The 15,493-nt window shown below is 41.5% G+C and overlaps 1 protein-coding gene across 22 annotated transcripts in view; it reads right to left on the bottom strand.

Annotated features, from left to right (window-relative positions):
- Positions 1–15,493, bottom strand: part of COL12A1 (collagen type XII alpha 1 chain) — a 110,875-nt gene that overhangs the window by 75,520 nt on the left and 19,862 nt on the right. For 10 of the 22 annotated variants that reach the window (XM_083431105.1, XM_083431095.1, XM_083431103.1 and 7 more), the window contains exons 5-13: positions 15,338–15,394; positions 13,908–14,171; positions 12,718–12,882; positions 12,214–12,387; positions 11,812–12,102; positions 10,157–10,759; positions 9,112–9,387; positions 7,801–8,073; positions 6,777–7,049 (exon numbers count right to left, since the gene is read on the bottom strand). The exons of the other annotated variants lie outside the window; for them this stretch is intronic. In XM_083431105.1, the coding sequence (XP_083287231.1) occupies positions 6,777–7,049; positions 7,801–8,073; positions 9,112–9,387; positions 10,157–10,759; positions 11,812–12,102; positions 12,214–12,387; positions 12,718–12,882; positions 13,908–14,171; positions 15,338–15,394 (2,376 nt within the window). The remainder of the gene's footprint in view (positions 1–6,776; positions 7,050–7,800; positions 8,074–9,111; positions 9,388–10,156; positions 10,760–11,811; positions 12,103–12,213; positions 12,388–12,717; positions 12,883–13,907; positions 14,172–15,337; positions 15,395–15,493) is intronic. 22 annotated transcript variants of the gene reach the window in all.

Raw genomic sequence — 15,493 nt, 5'->3', positions numbered from 1 at the left:
GACTTTGGGCAACCCTGTGGTAGAGCTTCTAACTAGCACCTGCTGGTTACTGGGATTTCTGCAGAGTGTTGAACTCTATGAACTTTAATCTGATTTCCAGCATGAGGCATCCCTTATGTTAGTGGTTTTCATCCAGTATGCCATGGCACCCTGGGGTGCCTTTAATGATGGTCAGAGGTGCAGCAGGCAAAACTGGCCTCTGTCCCTCTTCCTTCCTTCCTTTCCTTCTTTCCTTCTTTCCTTCCTCCTCCTCCTCCTCCTCCTCCTCCTCTGATGTCCTCTTGCGTCTCTGCCTCTTAAAGGCTTACACAGCTGTTGGTTGCAGGAGGCCAGGCTACAAGCTCCCCAGGTGAATGGTGCCTCTGGGGCTGAGTAGGTGGTGCTTCCCAGGCACCTGTGGGGCACTGTGCGGCAGGGTGAGGAGGCAGCTCAGAGACCAGGGGCAGCAGCAGCAGCTGTCCAGAGGACTCCCAAGGGGAGAGGAGAGCTGGCTCCCAGGCTGCGCACCTGGTCCTTCAGGGGCCCATTCAGGACCAGGGAATCCTCCACACCTGCCCGCCTCCTGTCCCCCAAAAACAGTACTTCTGTCTTGTCAGGATTCAACCTCAATCTGTTAGCCGCCATCCATCCTCCAACCGCCTCCAGACACTCACACAGGACCTTCACCACCTTCACTGGTTCTGATTTAAAAGAGAGGTAGAGCTGGGTATCATCCGCATACTGATGAACACCCAGCCCAAACCTCCTGATGATCTCTCCCAGTGGCTGCATGTAAGTGTTGAAAAGCATGGGGGAGAGGACAGAACCCTGAGGCACCCCACAAGTGAGAGCCCAGGGGTCTGAACACTCATCCCCCACCACCACTTTATGAACACGGCCCAGGAGGAAGGAGCAAGGGAGTGTGCTCAAAAAAGGGTGAGAGGCTGCCAGCTCTTCAGGCAAGGGGTGACATAACTGGGCTCCTGAGCACCACAGGGGTGCCGCAAAAAGAATGTAGTTGGTCAAGGGAGCCACAGACTCAAAAAGTTAGAAAACCTCTGCCTTACGTTATTAAGCAAGAACATACACTCAGGATCACTTAACATAGTTATGCCTTAACTATTAACAAGACCCTGAGAACACACTCTTTATACATTTTAAACACATTACTTTTAGCAGCTTCTAACTCCCAGTCAGTGAGCAGCTTCCAGGAAACAGAATATTCTTGTGGTGGGGAACCAAGTTATATTAGGGCCTAGGTGGGTAGACAAAGAATGCAGACATACACACCAAGTCCCATACTATGGGGTGAATTTAAAAGCGCTATAAAGTAAGTTTGTGTGTGACTCTGTGGGGTCAGTACAGAGATCTAAAAGTTCATCTGCTGTAACACGGATCACTCTTACAAAGTTATGCATCGTTTGTCCATGAAGCCAGACTGCCAGGGACACCATTTCAGGTTTCAATAGTGAAGAGTTTTCAGTGTTGGGAAAGACAAGATGCATAGCTAGTTAGGAACATAAGCAACTAGATAGCTAGAAATGTGAAGTTGTGCAACAATGGCCTCTGGGCAGTTACGGCATTCCAAGCAGTCACCTTCCATTAAACTAAACTTTATGTTAAATGAATTATGGCAGTGGGAGGTGTCCAACCAACCAATTCCATTAGCACACAGATTTCTGACTGCACACTGGATCATCCTTTCCTTCCCACATTCCCTAAACAGAGGGAGGGAAAGTTGTGTTGCGCAAACAGAAATCCTTGCACTAACAGAACTGGTTCACTGGATACCACCCAGTGTTTTCCACCAGTTGGGCTTGAACCACTTTCAGATGGGCCTCAGTGGCACAGCCCGCAAAGTGTCTCCTCATAGGCCTCGCCTGCCCTCTAGCCATGTCATAGCTTTCCAGCTGGACCAATGCCAGTGCCAATAACTCCTTGCTTGCTAAGAAAAGATGATTGAGAGACAGTTAAGTTTGATGGGAGGAGGAAAGAAGGCCACAGCAGGTATTGAAGGAAACTTAAAAAGCAAAAGGTTAATATTTATTAATAATAAATAATTAAGCAAATGAAGTGGAGATATAAAGGAAGGTGATAAGACTCTGCATCTCTTATTCATGGGCTGGACATTTCCAGATCACCATTTGAAAAAAGGAACTGCATTGTCAAAAAAAAAAAAAAAAAAGAGAACAAGAGGACAAACTTGCCTAAATTTGCACATACTAATGAGTATAGAAATAAACCTAGAAATAATTGCAAACACAATACATCTCACCATGGTAGGGAAGATTGTGCCTTGATGACTTGGGTACCTGTTCAGTCCACAGTCCAGTCCAGCTGATGGGCAGCTTTATGGTACTTTATCTCCCTTCTTATGGCTCTTTCTCTCTAAACCAGAACTGGAATGGACAGTCCTTTAAACAGAAGACTGTCTTCTGAAAAGTAGGACATGTCTCAATCCCACTTACAAGTTTCCATTAAATTATCAAGCTAGGAGTAACTTATTTTTTCTTATGTTATTTCTTATCACTAAGGGTTTTTTAATTAGCCCTTTGTGAAAATCCATCCTATTCTAGTACTTTCTGCTCCCCCCCCCCTTGTTCTTTCAAGACCATCCTTATAACTTGGTTCTCTCAAACACAATAAGCCTACAATTCTTTCATCCCACCCCTTGAAGGCAGCTTGCTCTAAGAGTATACAGGATGGGCTGGGGAGAAAACTAGCTCTGTTTCTGTGCTGTTAATTGTAATCATCATGCCCAGTTCAAAATGTTGCCGTGTCTCCTCTGGCACTCCAATTTAATCATATATATTTTTTGACATTTTGTTTTTTATGTGCTCAGCCAGAGCTCTGTTCACTTTTCATCATAAAACAATCCAGAAGCAAAAACTTCTCAAGAGCTCCAAAAATTCAGCTACAGCATGTTTGCATAGCTTTCTTATCCAGCTGAAGAATAAACACATTCCAGAGGATGAACATTCTAAAAACTATTCATATAAATTATAGAAGTCATCATCATCCGCCACCGAAAGAGGCAAGCGGGATTTCCAAGTTATATTTCGATAATGGATAAGTTCACACAACACGTGAGATTTAAGTTTGGAAGATGGAAGCCAGGCCATCTACAGACCCAAATATATGTAGGATGTATACTTCATTATGCCTTATCAATAAAGCTGAATAGTTATGTTAAACATGCGTATAAACCGAGATAAAAAAAGATTGGAGGATTGGAGGGAGAAGGGAGGGTTTTGATTAGGGTCATATTAATGTTTATATTAAAAAGTTAACATGTAGCAGCTGGGTGTTTATTTTATTCAGTATTTAGGGAATAAATGATTAGGGCATCGAGGATGTTTTTTATGCATTCCCTTGAGTTCTTGGCCTGATTTTTCTGTTTAAATCAGTGTGTTGTTTTAAGTGGATTTCTTTGTTTGATATTTTAGTGGGATTATTTTATTGTGTGTTTTAAAAGAGCTACTCCCAGAAAAGAAAATCGGAAATTATGCACCCTAGACATGGTATTGGGCATGTGCAAAGGCCTCTTAGGATTCCAACTTATGAATATATTAGGAGTAAATAAGTTTGTTCACTACCTTCTTTGATATGGGGGTGGGGGGAGGAGTCTGGAAATAAAACTCAGTTTTATATGGCCTGGGATGTGTTTCCTTGTTTCATTCTATTGTGCTTGGATCTTTTGACATGTTATGTCAGATTTTTATTGGCACTCTTAATCCCCCTATAATACAAAGTATATCCTTATTTCTCAATACTGCTGCAGTTCTTGTTTCTCTGCATTCCTCTCCCGGGTTGGGGGTTGGGGGGCATGTGGAAGCATCTGTAGGGGAGTGTCTGCATAGCACTTCGCCCCATAAAATGGGATTGCAAGAAACAGCCATTGATAAGCAGTGCATAGATGAATTATGGAATTCGCTCCCAGAAGTAGTGATAGCCACCAACTGGGATGCTTTGAAAGGAGGATTAGGCAAATTCTTGGAGGATAAGGCTATGAGCAGCTGCTAGCTATGATGGGTATGTTCTACCTCCATTGTAGAAGGAAGCACTACTTGCTAGGAAACACAAGTAGGGAGAGAGCTGTTGCACTCAGGTCCTGCTTGTGGGCTTCCTGTATACATACGGTTGGCCATGATTAAAGGAGGATGCTGGGTTACATGGGCCTTTGGCTTGATCCAGCATGTAACGCTGTATGTAAAGAATTGCATAATCTTTACTATGTAAATGGCCGTACCCCTGTGCAAGATAGTGAGAACCCAAGAACTTCAGAAGAGGAGCCAGCTGTCTGCCGTTGCCTGCTTCCCAGCGGGATGCCTGAACTATTCTTCTCTCCTTGCAGGATTGGAGCTCTTGCTGAAAAGTCCCTCCTGCTCCACCCCCAGCTGAACTGGGTCATCTAGCTGGGTTGAAGACATAAAAGCCAGGCTGCAGTGGGGGCTGGCACACCATTGGCAGGGGTGAAATCAGCAGGGGGAACCCCAAAGGGAAGTTTCCTGTTGCCTTGGCAGGCGATTCTGCTGAAGCGTTGGCGGATCTGTATAATGGAGAAATGACCAGGGTGGTGGACACAATTGTTCCTTAGCACCCCCTCTCACGGGGTAGAGGCAAATCAGCCCCTGGTTCTCTAGGGAGTTGATAACAATGAAACATGTGAGGCAGTGACTACAGCGAAGTTGGCGGAAAACTCAGGGTGGGTACGACCAGGGCTTTTTTAAAGCTGGAACTCACTGGAACTCAATTCTGGCCCCTCTCAGGTGGGCACCATTGCCATTCTATGAGAATAAGGGAAGCATTCATGGTGAGTTCTGGGACCTCTTTTTCTAGAAAAATAGCACGGGATACGATGAAGACAAGCTAGAGCCTCTTCGAAGACCTACTCTGCAGCATTGTGAGCAGTAACAAATAAAAAATAAAAAATCTCTCAACCCTCCAGAGCATATTTGTGAAAGGCGTAGGGCATGCATAGTGGGAGGAGGCACGTGTGCATTGCAAGCACGTGTGCATTTTTGTAAGCATTATTTGGTTGGAGAAGTGCATCACAAAATTTGGACAAGTGTGAATTTCGAAGGATGGATGCGTTTTGGTTTTCCTGTTGTTTCAGAACGTGTGAATTTGATAGATTTATCTCTAAATGCAAACTGAATTAAATTTCTCCCCCATCCCTAGTGGGGATACAAAGAGAGAGAGGATATTGCTCATGATTTCTGATGGAATAAAATAATAATAATTGTATAAATACAGTGGTACCTCAGGTTACAGACACTTCAGGTTACAGACTCCGCTAATCCAAAAATAGTATCTCGGGTTAAGAAATTTGCTTCAGGATGAGAACAGAAATCACGCCACGGTGGTGCGGCGGCAGCAGGAGGCCCCATTAGCTAAAGTGGTACCTCAGGTTAAGAACAGTTTCAGGTTAAGAACAGACCACCAGAACAAATTAAGTTCTTAACCCAAGGTACCCCTGTAGCCTGGAAAATGTCTGGGATCACTATGGGATAGCACTGTAATAAGCCGCTTCTCTTTGCACACCAGGCTATATCCTTCACAAGCAGAAACATTGCATTCTGAAAGGGAGCTGCAAAGCCTCCCTCTTGCTGGCTAGGATCATGGAGGATAAGGTTCTAACTCGCTTAACCAATCTATGGCACACTTCTGGTTTGAAAAGCTCCATATGTTTTGTTTTTAAAATTCTGACATGATTAATGTGCCCATGCACTACCTTGACATTGCGCATATCATTAGCAATGAAAATATTATCACTGAGAACTCACATTCTGTGTGGTAACCTGCATCCCACAGTATAATGATTCATTATCATTTTATTTCTGACACCTTACTAACAAAACCAAAAACCTACACAGATTCAGAGTACCACTGCAAAGCTGTGTTGGCAAACAGTAGAAGCAAAGAGAAATAAAGTGGTTCATTATGTTGCACAATGACAAGCAGAGCCACACACCCTGCTCCACACACACACACCCCACTGTGGGGTAAGCATGGCAATATAAACATAGGAAACTGCCTTTATGTCTTACCATGGTTTCATCTAGCCCAACCTTGTACACTCTGCCTGGCAGCACCACGGCCAGGTTTATCCATTTCTCCTCCAGGCCTTTTAGAGGACTTATGCATACAACAGCCAGGGGGAGATGAAAGTGACCCTTATACATCTAAAACACACTCTGTTACTTAGCTATGGCCCCTTCCCCACAACTGTACCCCTCCTTTCCCCCAGAAACATAGCCTTGCCTTGGAAAAAGACCTAGGACCAATTCACAATCAGTGGAAGAATCATATATCCAAACAGTGAAATGCTAAGAATGTGTCCAATATCAGTACAGTCGTACCTTGGAAGTCAAATGAAATCTGTTCTATAAGTCCATTCGACTTCCAAAATGTTCGGAAACCAAAGCACAGCTTTTGATTGGCTACAGGAAGCTCCTGTAGGCAATCTGAAGCCACGGAAGCCCCATCAGACATTCAGGTTCCAACGAACGTTCGCAAACCAAAACACTCACTTCTGGGTTTGCGGAGTTCAGGAGCCAAAACGTCTGAGTACCAGGGGGTTCGGGATCCAAGGTGTCTTTCAGTCATATGTCTACATTAATGGTTATACAAAGAAAGGTTGCAGAGGAACAACCGAAAATGACTATGGCAAAAAAATAAAAATAAAATCCTAGGTCTCCACATGTCATAATCCAAGAGGGATATCTGTTCACAAGTATATATTCAGTACCAACTATCAGCATCAGCAGCAAGGTATGTGATTCAGCTGTTTTTACCTTCAAGAGTGACTCCTTGTCCAGGCAGAGCATCGCCTGCTCCAGATGCATACAACGCAGCCACAGACAAATCATATCTTGTTCCTGGCTCCAGGTCTCTGAGAACTGTACTGGTGGTAGTTCCGCTTACGGTCACTTCCTTAGTTTCACCTCCTGTTGCTGGAGTATACGTCACAAAGTATCGCTGTACTTTGCCAGGTGCTGGACTCCAAGATAATCTCAACGAGGATGTTGTAGCATCAGAAACCTTCAAGTCTCTTGGTCTTCCCAAAACTGCACAATTAAAAAAAGAAGAACATTAGAAACAGACAAAGAACTTCCTTGCAATAATAATTAGCTATCTTTAAGGTCTCCTGTGAAATAGCTGTGATGTAAACTATTAATCACAACTAACATTTAGGAAAGCAATCAAGCGACACAGGGTAGCATTTAAATATGGCAGCCAAGTCAGGACAACAACCTCCTGAAGCAGCCTGATAATGCAAGGTGTCACTTTTTAGCTGAGTGAAAGCAGAGCAATATGTGCATTTTTGACAGGAGTGAAATGCAAATGAAACTGAATGAAATCTGAGAGATGGGGGGAAATGTGGCTCATACGGCTAGACAGGGATGGGGAACCTGTGGCCCTCCAGATGTTCACAACTCCCATCAGCCCCAGAAAGCATGGTCCACGTCAGAGATCATGGGAGTTGGGAGTCCAAACAAACCTGGAGGACTACAGATTCCCCACCCCTGCCCTAGACAAAGAACATAGTCAGTTGAGGCTTTGCTGCCGTGGTAAGAATTGCTAGACACACTCTTTTTCAATGCAGGGGGGTCAGCTTCAGCCCACTTCACACACTGAAGTTTTAAATACAATGGTCTAATATATACCAAGTGCCAAAACACCCTGAATCACAGAAATACATGCACAAGGGAGCCAGCTGGGTTTATTATTGCTTCCTATCATATTTAAATGTCACAGCAACTCTTCTGCTGTTGAGTTATGTGTGGAATCCCAAAAACCATTACATTGATGGCTTACCTTCCTCAGTTTTTCCATGTCCATTCAGTGGCTTTCCAGCCCCAGACTGGTACTCAGCAGTAACAGAGACTTCATATCTTGTATCTGGTTTCAGATTCTGTAGTGTCGTTGCTCTTTCATTTGCTGGGACTGTCACTTGTCTTCTCTCACCACCAGCGACTGGCCTGTAAGCAAGCCTGTATCTGAGAACACTGCCTGGAGCAGGTGACCACCCAACCTTGAAACTATCCGTTGTCTCATCTGTTACTCTTAAGTTTCGTGGTGATCCCCTGACTATAAAAGAAATATAAAATATAAAAGCACAAATGAAATGGTTTTATCTGGTTGTTTTTATTGTTTTTCATAAATTTTTATCTGTCTTGGTTTTTATGATTTTTTACTTATATTTTATTGCTGTTTTGCTGGTTAGATTTAATGTTTTGCTGGTTAGATTTAATATTTATACCCTGCTTTCCTATTAAAACAATGCTCAAAGCAGATTACACAATACAAAGCAACAAAAATGTAACACACATTTTTTTATATTAGCTGCTTTGAACACCAGTGGAAAGGTAGGGTCCAAATTTTACCAATAAAATTAATTTTAAATCAGATTATCTCATTGGGTGAGGGGGGATAGTACTATATTAAATTATGCCTTTCAACCAGAACTGGGATACAGAGGATTCTGCACATACTGTTCCTCGACATCATTTGAGATTCCACCCAAAAAATAGCACAATAAAACCACTGCTTTCTACATCAATAGTATTATTAAATAGTATTATCAATATGTAGGAGGAATGAGAAAGAAAGGGCATTGGCAGGAAAGTGGGATTTCCCATAAATATGAAATTTAATCCATTTGAAGTGCTGAAAAATCAGCTTCAATATGGAGTTATCCGTCTTTGTTCTACCACCTCAGGAACGCCAAATTGGTTTGTGATACAGGACTTTCCAAATAAGAAAGATACAATGTATAGCCTCTCTCTAGAAAACACAGGGAAGTGGACCCAAGAAACTCAAATGACCAAAGGGTTTTAATGTATCTGTTAGATTAGTAAATACACCTTGTAACCTTGTACCTTTTCTCATTTACCAATAGTAAATCTCTTGGTATGTTCCTCATATACAGTTCTGCGTTAGACAGCTGTTATCTGAACACAATACATACTGATTCATATTCAACCATGGCTACTTGGTGTGTGCCAAAGCCAAGAGCTAATTTTGGTGGGGCAGGGGCAGCAAACACATCTCTATGGTAACACATACATAGGGCCCCTATCTTGGTTTTCAGGAAGGAGAATTGATGCAGGGCAATAGGAACAATACCTTCTAAAGTTGTTTCTTCCCCATTCAAAGGAGGTCCATCGCCATCTTCATATTCTGCAATCACACTAACGGTATATGTGGTTTGTGGTAGTAAATTGGTAAGAACTGTACTAGTAAGCGGAGCTGGTACAGAAACAAAGTATTCGTCTTCGCCAATAGCCACCTTGTACTTGACAAGGTAAGATAAAACACCAGGTCCTGCTGGAGACCAGCTCGTTTTGAAGCTGTTAGATGTCACTTCTGAAAACTTCAGATCCCTTGCTCCCAAGTGAATTGCTGAAAAAAAGCACATAGTGAATAAATGAAGGCTTTAGAAAATCTCTTTTCAATTTCCAGTAAGGTGTATAAACACAATTGGTTGCTATATATACAGAAACATCTTGATTTAACAGGCTGTTACAGAGGAACCTGTGGCCTCCATATGTTTCTGGATAATCACTCCCATTATTCCTCTTAATTGGCCATGACAGGTGTGGCTGATGGAAACTACAGCCAAACACTTAGAAACCCACAGGTTCCCCACTCCTAGCCTAAAAGCCTACTGGGGGAGGGGGCAGAGGTGGGGAGAGGATAAAGCTATCATTGGCTAGCCATGAGGGCTATGCTTTGCATCCACAGCTGGAGGCTATAATGCTTCTGAATAAGTGGAATTGAGAGTATGGAGTGATGTGCTATGCATAAGGGGAGTGTGATTGTTGAGTTGGGTGTGTGTGTGTGGTTTTGTGTACATTGTTAATTATCACAATTGCATTATAGAGGGCACTTCTGCAATATACATGGGTTCTCTAATGATATTTTGATGCTGTATTTTTACTTTTTTGCATGATTTCGTTTAATGGTTCTTATTTTACTTACTAGCATTGTTTTGAGATATTTATCATTGCCTAATTATGTTTCACTAAATTAGTAGTATCAGTGTCTAGTTCAGAATTAGTACTGTGTTTTCTATATTCAGTTTTAGAGTTTTCTGTTTAAACTTGCATACCATTTCATATTTCATCAACCAATATTAAATTAAAAATTCTGCACAGCAAGAGCGACTCACCTTTCTTCCTAATTGCCTCAAGTTCCTGTTCAATTCGTAAGCAGATAGCCCGTGTAAGCTCAAACGATATCCTTTGAAAAGCGTCAAAATCTTCCACTGTGTACACATGGGTTTCTGTAGGCTCTGAAGCAATTGCTTCCAACTCTGATCGTACTGCATCTTTAACACCAACTGCAAATATTTCTACATCTGAATTTCTTAGTCTGTCAGCAGGATCTTTAAAGGCATCTGACGATTTCCCATCAGTAATAAGAATCATGACCCTTGGGACATTTGGTCTTGCACCTCTGCTTTGAACAAAGACTTTCTCCCTTACAAAGGTCATTGCTTTGCCTGTGTTTGTAGATCCACCTCTGTAGGGGAAGGTGTTAATAGCATGAAGTACATCTTCAATTCTAGTGTATCTGTTCAAAGTGAATTCTGTATGAGGATCCCTGCTGTACTGAACAAGGCTGATTTGGACTTTGGCTGGCGAAACATCAAAGCTTTTAACCAGCACTTCCAAAAATGCTCTTACTTTAACAAAATTGGCGATGCCAATACTGTAGGAGCCATCAACCAGAAGCACAATATCAGCTTTTATATCCACGCCTTCTGAGCATTCTGTGTAAAGGAAAGGGGGAGGGGGGAGAACACTTAGTATTTTTATATATATTTAGCACTTCAGAGTGTTCAAAGCATTACATATCACCATCATGAATTATTCCTATATTTCAGGGGTGATGATGAGGCAGAGAGACAGCAGCTTGTCTCTTGTGTTCACAGGGGTGGCAAGATTTGAAGAGAGATTCACATTCTCTTAGCTACTATGCTAACTACATGAGCTCCGATATCACCTACTAAATAGGTAGTCATACAGCTTGGGGGGGGGGGACTTTGGGGTAGAGATTCCTGGTATGAATAATAGTCTAGTACATAGGCTTTATTTCCCATGCCATTTCTGCAACAAGTTAGATGGTGGCAAACAGAAGTTAGATTTCTAATATTCCATGGTGGGGAAGCCGAGAGGCTGAACTGGTCCAGGATCTGCTAAATCCCAAGCCAGCACCACTGCCATCAGTTGACAGCATCAGGCCCAACCATATCTTATTAGGCATTGAGAGCCAGTGTGGTGTTGTGGTTAAGAGCGATAGACTCGCAATCTGGGGAACCGGGTTCACATCTCCGCTCCTCCACATGCAGCTGCTGGGTGACCTTGGGCCATTCACACTTCTTTGAAGTCTCTCAGCCCCACTCACCTCACAGAGTGTTTGTTGTGGGGGAGGAAGGGAAAGGAGAATGTTAGCCGCTTTGAGACTCCTTCAGGTAGTGATAAAGTGGGATATCAAACTCTCTCTCTCTCTCTCTCTGATATCATGTAAAATATGTACGCAGCAGTAAGTCCTATTGTTGAGTGGAACTTATGCTTAGGTAAGTATATATAGGATATGAACCTTTGTCCTCCATTTATTTCTCTCTGTGCATTTTAGATAAATTAATAGAAGCCCATTTTTTTGCCTTGCAACAGCAGTCCCCAAAGCTTTTCTAAAATACATTTAAAAAGAAAAATATGAAATTATATTTTATGTCTTTTACATCAACTATCTTTTCCCAAGAATGCTTTGTTTTTATGCAATTCAAACACAATTCTGCAATCTTAGTAGCCAATAACTTACCCACTTGAACTTTTACTGCCTGAGTTTTTTCCATAATAGTCACTGCCTCACTGGGAGTCAGTCCTTTCATTGCATACACATTGATTTGGTATTCAGTGTCTGGTGAAAGGTCTTTTACATTAAAAGCAGTAGTCTGAGGTCCTACGCTCAATGAATATTGCTTGGCACCAGCTATCATTGGAATGAGGTCCACCTTGTAGCCAGTTATTTCACTAGGAGATGGATGCCAAGTGATTCTAATGGATCTTGATGAGACTTGCGTTGCTACCAGGTTTGAGGCAGGCTCTATAGCTGAAAAAGATAAAAACAAAGATCCAGTTGGATCTCAAGAACAAGGAGATGAAAAGCTTGATTATGTACACAAGTAGTCTAGTTCTTGTGAAACTTTAAAATGTCCCTTACCTTCTTCTCCACTGACCAGTTCACCCAATTGTTCATCAACACCTGAGCACACCTGCGAGATTATTTCATTCTGTATAGTCACAATGCCATCAAAGTTGGCCACATTAAAAACATGAGTCAGTGAGGGCTGAGAGGCAATTAACTTCAGCTCTTTGGCGACCGCAGCTTTGATTCCTTCAAAAGAAGAAAGTAACAATATGTGAATATGTTTGCCAGTGATACACCAATGCTCCAGATAGCATTTTACCTACCCAGGCCCCAACATCACTAGCTAATGTTGAGTGTCCCCCACAATATGAGATTCAGAGGGCCTTTTCAGCAGAGAACCCCACTCCTGGTTGTGGGACAACCTCCCTAGAGAGCTTCACATAGTGACTTCTTTTATATCCTTTAATTGGCAGGCATACATTTTTCCAAACTATTCCCCAGGTCTTTTAACACAATTTTAATATAATTCCATAATATTTGTACTAATACTTTAATTGTTGCAGAAATCTGACATACCCAAAGAAAACACTTCAACTCCTATGCCCTGAAGTTCTCTTGCAGGGATTTCTACTTCATCTTGAGATTTTCCGTCGGTTATGACGATTGCCACTTTAGGAAAGCCTTTTCTTGCTCCAGCAGATTCAATGAATGTATTCTTAATCAGATAATCTATTGCTTCTCCTGAAATTCGGAAAATGGGTTGTGATTTAAAAATCCACAGATGTTCCAAGTTTAGATGAAATTCAAAATTTGTAAAATCAAGAAGGCAACACAATCAATGAAGAAAAATTATAAGCTCTTGAAACTCATCCATGTTTTCAGCTCTGTGTCCAGCCCAAAATGACAAGGCCAACTGAGTTGATTCTGATGAGGTTTTCATATGTCCACATTGGATTGCACCATTAATGATGCATCTTGAGCTGGATCAGACTCCCTAAAGCTCTGTGACACTGCATTTTGCTGTAAAATTAAAGCAATCACTGCATTTGTTTTAAAAAAAAACTGACTAGGGAAACACCCTGAATGTGGAGGAAGTGTAGAGTGCAGTGCATGGGTGGAGAGGTCACGGGATATTTTCATGTTGAAGGGCAAGTCCTGGTTTTAATCAAAGTGATTATTTCTCCAGGGCACTCAAACCACAATAATTTGGGGGAGGAGTGTTAGCATCCTTTCTGTTTTCTAACAAAATTTAAAATAAACACTACAATAAAATTGTTTTCATTCTTCTGTTTTTCTACACTCACACAAGTGATTTCTATTTTACCCACCTACCAAATGATAATGGGAGAACCACTGCAGCTATCATTATGATAATTCTCAGGCTTCATTCCCTCAGAAGGGGAAACTATGCCTACCAACTATCTCTAATTCTGGAAGAAAAAAAGAAAAAATGTAGTTTTAAAAATAACAAAATATATTTTAAGGGTTCCCTGCATACAAAAAAACCTGGTTGGGTCTGCCTATCGCTTGGCAGATCTATTGCCTGCAATTTTCATCCATCAGTTTCTAGATTCCTCATATAGTCAATTGGAGGGAATGTGAGCTTCAGATTTAACAGAACTAATTTGGACCCAAATAACTAGTCAAATCAGAAAAACAACGAGAGCATCCAAAGCAGATCAGGTTGCTTTCCAACATTACTGATGCAAGGTGAATTTTGAGAATGGTGCACATCCCTAATTACTATAATATTTAAAAGTCCATACCTGTCATTGTATTGCCTCCTTTGTATGGTATTCCTTTTATTGCCTCAATGAGATCTCTCTTTTTGAAATACTGATTTAAGTTGAACTCAGTCCTTGTATCAGTGCTGTACTGAACTATTCCAACTCTTGTCTTATCTTCTCCAATATCAAAGGCTGACACAAGGGTAATGATGAAATCCAAGATGTATTTAAAGTTATTTCTGCCCACACTCCAAGAGCCATCCACAAGAAAAACTAGATCTGTAACAGCACTGAGGGAACATCCTGAAATATAATTTTATCAAAATTAATGACCATTACCATACACCCACACAAGTAATGTAGCATAAGTAATGCACTACAAAGAAATATGAGACAATTTTCATTGACTCCTGCACCACCTCCCACACTGACTAGAAGGGATAGATTTTCAGAGGAAGAATCTACATATTTCCTCTCCTTCCACAAGCAAGAGATTCCATAAGTGAAACTCCACCCACAGGATCTCTGGATCCAACCTATAATATGTATAAAGCCCCTTACTATACAGGGATATATGACTAAAACTAAATTGTTTGTTGGCACTTCACAGTTAGAATCAGATTCTTGTTCATTTACAGCAGGCATCCCCAAACTCGGCCCTCCAGCTGTTTTAGGACTACAACTCCCATCATCCCTAGCTAACAGGACCAGTGGTCAGGGATGATGAGAACTGTAGTCCCAAAACAGCTGGAGGGCCGAGTTTGGCCATCACTGGTTTAATCTATATTAAATGTTTTAGCAACTTAAGTATCACCCATCTGCATTGTGTATTTTAATCTGCAACTGCAACTACACTAAGTAAAAGTTACATGTTATTTAAACGTAAATACTCTTTATTTAAAGAGAGTGTCTTGTGTAGTTTTTATAGGAGGGGGAAAAGAGAATTAATTTAAAGGTTCAAACGACCCAGGACTGTCTTCCGCATACTCTGCAAATGGGAACTAGAGTCTAATTCCCACACTTTGAACCAAAATTTAAATGGTTGGAAAGCTTGAGGAATAAAACAAAGGCTGATAGCTCACCAGGCTAAATTCACTTTTGTCCATAAATGGAGAAAGGAAGATCAAAAAACAAAAGGAAAATGGAGAGTTTAAGAGTTTAAGGAAACAAAAGCTTGCAAAAATAAGTAAGTAAGCAAGCAAGCAAACCAACAAATAAATGTTTTCCTCCTTAGCTACCAGACCTAGCAGTCAGCACAAGGAGTGGTACAGACTAGTGTCTGTAATACAGTGATTGGGACAGGGTGCAACTAAACACTCTTTTCCCTGTCCAGTAGACATACCTATTGAGAAAAGGGAAAGGAAGAATTTGCACAGCTCAATGGGCAACTGGTGGTGCTGATTTAGAAAGAACTGTCTCACGTTCCTAATGTCATTTTAAGTGATTTTTAAATGGGCAAAGTCACTTACTCTGTAACTGAACTTCTTCGATTTTCTTTTCTGTTGTTACTAAACCACCTGTTTGAACTGGAACAACAAAATAACATAGGATTAAGAAGTATCCCATATCACTGATAAACTGTCAGAATCTAAGGATGTGCTGGGAGAGTGTGTAAATAGGGCCAA

This window comes from Podarcis tiliguerta (assembly GCF_965153285.1).
Source record: "Podarcis tiliguerta genome assembly, chromosome: 3".
NCBI classification, from domain to species: Eukaryota; Metazoa; Chordata; class Lepidosauria; order Squamata; family Lacertidae; genus Podarcis; species Podarcis tiliguerta.
The sequence above is the reverse complement of the archived record's forward strand: the minus strand, read 5'-3'. Positions and strand labels throughout refer to the sequence as shown.